A 7,005-nucleotide genomic window follows, 5' to 3' on the forward strand; every position below is an offset into this window, starting at 1 on the left:
AGAGTCGAACCCGGACAGGCCGAGGTCAGTCATGCGACAGCGTGTGACCCTGGTACAGTCGGCTGAGAAGCCCGGCCTGTGCTTCGGGCCGCCGGGCCCACTCCTGGCGTTGGGGTGGTCAGTGCTCGCGGGGGTGTGTGGCCTAGTGGGGGTCACAGGCCCAAACCCCCGGGAGCTGAAGGCTAGGAGCCCCATTTCTCGGCAAAGCAGACTGAGGCCGAGAGCTGCTGGGCCCCTGTTAAGCGATCACACTGGGTTGCATCATTCTAAGATAATGGGCAGTTCTGCAAAAAGCACGCCTCTCCCCCGCGTCCACCACCCACTTCCCTGGGGGCAAACACTGGCGTCTTGGGTTTTAAGCAAATTGCCAAATGGACAAAAAAGAAAGAAAGAAAAAAAAACCTGCCAATATCTTTTCTTCTTTTTTTAGTCATTCTGCGGCCTTGGTTTCTTTCATGCTGGGAGTGCGTGGGGAGCTTGCTTAGCTGGGCTGGGCCGCTCCTCCCTCAGCTCATTCATTCCAGGCTGTTCGCCTAGAACTGGCTCCACACAAGGCTGCACGAGGCCCCAGATAGAGTCCAGGCCCGGGCGGGAGCAAGGGGGCTGGAAAGGACACCAGGACCACTTGTCCACCTCCCCTTCCCACCCCACTCACCTCTGGTTGCTTCAAGGGTCAGTGAGCTGGGTTGTTAAATCTTTACCGAGATGTCATTGACAAAGAAAAATTGTACACGTCTAAGGTGTACAACGTGGGGATTGGATATCTGAATACATTGTGAACTGATCACCACAATCAAGCTAAGCAAGAGGTCCATCCCCTCCAGAGTTAAAGTGCGTATGAACATGTGTGTGTCTGTGCATGTGTGTGAGCCTGTGAACGTGGGTGTGGTGAGAAAACAAACTCAACTCTGAGCAACTCTACTTGGCGAGTGTATAGTCTGGCAGAGTTAACCGGTCCCGCTGCCGCACAGTAGGTCCTCAGAACTTGTCATCCTGCATAACTGAAACTTTGGACCCGTGACCCACCTCCCTGTTGCCCCCTCCCCTTCCTCCTCTCTGCTTGCATGACTGACTTCTGCTGGTTTAGATTCCACATGTGAGGTGGTGTGCCATCTGTCTTTCTGTGTCTGCCTTTCTTCACTTAGCACAATGGTTCTCAACCTGTGGGTCGCGACCCCTTTGGCGGTCAAACGACCCTTTCACAGGGGTCGCTTAAGACCATCCTGCATATCAGATATTTACATTACGATTCATAACAGTAGCAACATTACAGTTATGAAGTAGCAACGAAAATAATTTTATGGTTGGGTCATAACATGAGGAACTATACTTAAAGGGCCAGAAGGTTGAGAACCACTGCTCTAGTATATCCTTCACAAAGCTAGACAGACGAATTTTTTTCAAATTAAAAAGTTAAAATTAATTTCACCAAATTAATTTCTGCCTCAGGGCCTTTGCACTTGACACTCCTGCTGGGAATGCCCTTTTCTCAGCTCTCTGAACGTGCTGTCTTCACACAGGTCTCTGTTTTCATGCTACATCTTCAGAGATACCACCACCACTTACCCCCTTATTCTGGTTTGTGTTCTTCATCACATGTATCACTCTGTGAAATTATATCCTTTATATCTTACTTCTTTAAAGCTTGAGGGCAGAAAAATTTGCCTTGTTCACTTTTCCATTCTCAGCACCTAGTATGGGCTCTGGCATATATTAAGGATGACATAAGTATTTGTCGATTAATAAATGAATACTTGTTTTACCTTTATGAGGTATTGTATATCAGAGGTGCTTTGTATATTTTATTTTTATTACTTTATTATTTATTTTTATTATTTGACTTTTGTGCTTTCTCTTCCTGAAATGTCCTCTCCCATTCCATCATCACTATTCAACTTTCAAAACAGATGGAATCCTTTCCTGTAGGAAGCTTTCTCCTCCATATTCCACATATGGAACTCACTTCTCCTCCTTTTGGGTTCCATCAGCAAGACTACATTTTATTGCATTTATTTAATATTTGTCTCCTTTTCCTTGGTAGTAACCTCATAAGGAGAGGTAAGACTCATGAGTTTTCACTTCGATAACTTCAGTATCTAGAATAGTACCTAACACACAGTTGCGTTTAGTAAATACTTGTTGAACAAATAAATGAAGTGGCAGGTACAGGAGATTTTCCAACTTCACATTTCTATTTGTTTCCATAAACTGTGAATCACTGGGAAAGAGAAATGGTTATATATCTGTAAAATGGGGAGGATGGTACCAACCTCACACCATTTGTGGGAAAGATTGAGGTAATGAAATGAAAACTTCTAGGAAAGTATAAGTATAATACAAATAAAACCCATCATTCCTATATTATGGGGAAAGGGTTTCTTCCATTGACAAGATACATTCTGATGTGAATGTCAGTTTTACTCAATACTGTCTACAAGAAACCTTAAAATTTCTAGAATTTTCAGGATGATTTGGGAAGAAGGTGTCTTTGTAGAAGTAAGGTTAAGATACACTTCGAAGAAAACATCATTAGGAGCACATGCTTGCCCTTTTAAAGGTTTGGTTAATCCTAGGATGAAGGCCTTCTGTTAAATTTTCTAGGGATAAATCTACAAAGACCATAGGTAAGAGAAGTACACACTTAGGGAGGCCCTCACCCTACAGCTAGACTTAGGTGCTGGTCCAAGGTGGGCAGAGTCATGTACAACGTGAACTCAAGTCCCTAATCCAGCACCGTGAAGGACTGATTGTTATCTGAGCACTGGAGTATTGGGTCCTGACAGGTGCCCTCTTGCTTTTGTGCCTTTAACTCAGCGATTTTCAAATGGTGTGCCACAAGAATTTTTAAAACATGCAATACCAGCCCTAGCTGGTTTGGCTCAGTGGATAGAGCATCGGCCTACGGACCGAAGGCTCCCGGGTTTGATTCCGGTCAAGGGCACATACTTTTGTTGCAGGCTTCTCCCTGGCTCCGGCCCTGGTTGGGGCACGTGCAGGAGGCAACCAATCCATGTATTTCTCTCAAATAGATCTTTCTCTCTGTCTTTCCCTCGCTCTTCCACTCTCTCTAAAAAACAATGGAAGAATATCCCTGGGTGAGGATTAAAAACAAACCAAACAAAAAAATGAAATACGTAGCCCAGTGTTCTTTTTCGTTTAGTCCTCACCTGAGGATAGTTTTCCATTGATTTTTAGGGAGAAGGAAGAGGGAGGGAAAGACAGAGAAACATCAATGTGAGAGAAGCACATTGATTGGTTGTCTCCCGCACGAGACCTGACTAGGGCCCGGGCCGGGGGACCAAGGTATGTGCCCTTGACTGGAATTGAACTGGGACCCTTTGGTCTGCAGGCTGATGCTCTATCCACTGATCCAGACTGGCGAGGGCCCAATGTTCGAATTGTAGGCAGCAGACAAAGAATGAAATCGGGTCCTGGGGCCTCACTCGGTATCTGGACGGCCACTCGGGGATTATTCACGCGTGTACAGTCCGCCACTCACCGCCCGTGGGTTTGGCTAACTGGACTTGATTGTCCCCTTTGCCACAGGCTTGGTAGAGGGTTTGGTGGACATGGCAGGGCTAGTTCAGACAGGGCCTCATGCTGCTCGTTACTCTTTACTTGCAGGTGAACTCCAAGATGTCGCTTGTCACCATGCCTTTTTACCAAAGGAGACACAAGCACTTCGACCAGTCGTATCGCAATATTCAGACAAGATACCTTATGAACGAATATGCAGCAAAAACGTAAGTTGGAATTCACTGATTAGACCAGGGGTGGGAACCTTTTTTTCTGTCAAGGGCCATTGGGGCATTTACAACATCACCCACGGGCCATACAAAACTATCCACTTGAAAATTACCTGCTCTCTTCGGTCAAACATTGAATAAACTCGCCCCTCATGCCTTGGCAGGGCCAGGCAAAAGGACTTTGCAGGCCTCAGATGGCCCTCGGGCTGGGCGTTCCCCATCCCTGCCTTAGACGCACAGAACTTCGACGACGGGCGTCCCACATCAGAGGCAGGGAGCTTTACCTGGTCCCCTGGAGCCTGGAGTGATGTGATTGGGGAGGGTCAGGGGTGGCAGTGATCCCGGATTCCCTTCTTCAATGCCAGAGGCGAATGTGGCTGATCGGCTGCTCAGGGAACTATGTGTGGAATGCTACATGGCATCCGGGTAGACCCTGGTAGAATTTGCTAGACCTGCTAGTTCCTGCTAGATCCTGGTAGGTCCTGGTAGACCCTGGTGGATCCTGGTAGACCCTGGTGGATCCCGATAGATCCTAGTAGATCCTTGTAGAGCTTGGTAGCTCCTGGTAGACCCTGGTGGACCCTGATGGACCCTAGTAGATCCTGGTGGACCCTGGTAGATTCTGGTGGATCCTGGTGGAGCATCCTGCTAGATCCTGGTAGGTCCTGGTAGACCCTGATAGACCCTGGTAGATCCTGGTAGGCCCTGGTAGATCCTGGTGGACCCTGGTGGAGCCTGGTGTACTGACTCTGACCCCGGGTTATGTCAGGAGGGGTGGGGGCTTTTAGGAAGTGCTCATTGACTTTATCCTTCTTCACGCATCTTCCAGAAGAGGAATTTAAAAAGCCACCAAAAAACAAGGGCAATGGGAGGGAAGACGATGGGAGGGAAAGCTGCCAGTGGCAGAGAAATTATGGGATGGCAGAGGAACGATGGGTGGAAACCTGCTGCATGAATAGTAAATGTACAAGGAGTGAAGTGACTCTGAGTCACAGGCGGGGCTCAAGCCCCAAAGTCCTCTGGGAGTTTCTGAAGTCCGGCATCCTCAGGGGCCTGCAGCTCCCGCCCATGGACAGCACATCGGCAGCTCCAGGGCACCGATGGGAAGGTTGGGCCGGGAGGAGAGCTGCCGGCCAGCCGGCGGGCTCAGCCTTGGGTTCCTGCGTGTCACCAGCACCCTATATTTAGAAATGCCTGGGGTCCTTGGGTCCAGTTGCCATCCCCATAACAAACAAAGGCAAACACTCCCAGCCCCTCCCAACCGCCGCGGGAGCCTCAGATGCCTTCGGATATATATACTCCTGGTGCGGGGCCAGAGCTGTGGGCACAGGCTGACACAGGGCAGGGGGTGGGGGAGGAGCTCCGTGTGACAGTGTCCCTCTGAGTGCGGGGAGCCGGGTGCAGAGGGAGGTAGGTGTGCTTGCGTGCATATGTGTATGTGCGCTTGTATGTGCACATGTGGATGTGTGTGGACATGTGTACATGCACTCACTGTGTAGGCCTGTGTGCGCGTGTTTGCGTGCACCTGCAAGGGTGCATGCACGTACACACGTGAGAATGCACACATGCGCACACATTTGCATAACTTCATGCACAAAGGTAATGTATCGGTAAGCATGCACACGCATGATCCTGCATGTGTGTGCACTGTGTGTACAGGTGTGCGTGCATTGTGTGCGCATGTGTGTATAGAAGGGACAGTTTTCTAACACCCCCACTTTCTCGCGCTCATCAAGGCGCTCGTCCTCCCGGTCGTCCTCCCAGTCGTCCTCCCAGCAGTCTCTCAGCGAGAAGTCGTCTTCCCAGCGAGCTGCCAGCCAGAAGCTGCTGTCACAGGGCGGCACGGTCTGCAGGCTCTGCGCCAAGAGGGTGAGCTCCGAGGAGGAGGAGAGCGAGCATGAGAACAAGAGAAGGTACGCCCTGGTCCCCTCAGGCCGCCTGGGTCACAGGTCGCAGCGCCTCCCACCGGGACAGGGTCCCATCACATATCCCCCGGCCCCGGGACAGGGCAGGAGAGAGCGCAGGATGGGCTGACAGGGAGCCTGGAGGACAGGCCGGTGGCAGGTGAAGTCAGAGCCATATGGTCCAGTGTTCCTCTCGGCCCTGAGAATGGGCGCCCGTGGCCCGGAGTCCACGCCCCACGCCCCACGCCCCACGCCCCACGCCCTGCACTGCGCCTGCCTGCGTGTCCGGCTGTCTTAAAGGGCCCAGGCGGCCCCCCGCCCCATCCTGGCCGCTGGAAGGTGGAACCTGGCCAGTGCGGTGGGCGAACCCGGTGCACAAAAGCTTTTCTGTTTAAATCACCATCATCGCCAGCTCGCTGGAGAGCGGCAGGAGGAAGAGAGGAGGCAAACACTAGCCTCAGTGCCCATGGACTCCTGCAGGGGCAGGGCTGTGGTTCCTCACACTCCACATTTCGGAGGACGGGGCTCATGGGAAAAGGGCGGAGGAACGAGACGGATTAATGAGAACGTCAGTGCAACCGTTATCTCAGATCCCAGAGGGACAGGTGGTGATCCTCCTCCGATCTTTTAGGATCAAAATAGTCACACACCCGGCGGCCGCTTCCTGCCACAGCTGAGTCCCGCCTCCCTCCCCGCTATGGAATAGGGGTGTTTTCTCTGCTTCTCTAAACAATTCAGACCTGGAGGAGAGACAAGACGGGTGAACAGGTTTCACTGTGAAAGTGGCCCTGAGACACGGAATCTGTTCACGGCCACGTGCAGCTGAGAAGAGCCCGTATTGTTTAACATCCAACTCCTGTGTTTAAATGCCTCGTGGGAACACACACTCACTTTATTGTAAAGTGAAGACTTCTTTTGTGGAGGGGTCGCTTCACCAGGGGTCCATTTAAAAAGCTGGGCTTTCTGAGTTGGATCATGAGAAAAGGGTCCCCCTGTATGTAATTGTGGGCACAGGGAGAGGACTTGAGTTTTATCGTTTAAGTTTTACCAATTACACCTGCTGTGACCTCAAACGGATTATGAAAACCTCCCATTCCTCAGTTTTCCCGGGGTGCGAGGGGAGGGTGAACGGCATTGAATCCGAATCGCCGGGAACCGGGTAATTCACGGGGTTCCCGGGAACTCACTTTGAGGATCGGGCTGTTGGAAATCTTCCTAAAACGCCTGGTAAACCTGAACATGTTTTATCTCTGGTGGTGGTGGTCCCCCCTCTGCGTCCAGCTGTCCTGGCAGGTGCGGGCCAGGCAGGTGTGGGGGAGGCAGGTGCGGGCCAGGCAGGTGTGGGGGGGGGCAGG

General features: G+C 51.2%; 1 protein-coding gene across 1 annotated transcript in view; it reads left to right on the forward strand.

Moving 5' to 3' along the window:
* Positions 1–7,005, forward strand: part of MYOM2 (myomesin 2) — a 71,473-nt gene that overhangs the window by 15,320 nt on the left and 49,148 nt on the right. The window contains exons 3-5 of the mRNA XM_014528689.1: positions 3,625–3,743; positions 5,483–5,775; positions 6,752–6,809. Of these exons, the coding sequence (XP_014384175.1) occupies positions 3,637–3,743; positions 5,483–5,775; positions 6,752–6,809 (458 nt within the window). The 5' untranslated portion in view covers positions 3,625–3,636. The remainder of the gene's footprint in view (positions 1–3,624; positions 3,744–5,482; positions 5,776–6,751; positions 6,810–7,005) is intronic.

Source organism: Myotis brandtii, unplaced genomic scaffold (genome assembly GCF_000412655.1).
Source record: "Myotis brandtii unplaced genomic scaffold, ASM41265v1 scaffold646, whole genome shotgun sequence".
Lineage (NCBI taxonomy): Eukaryota > Metazoa > Chordata > Mammalia > Chiroptera > Vespertilionidae > Myotis > Myotis brandtii.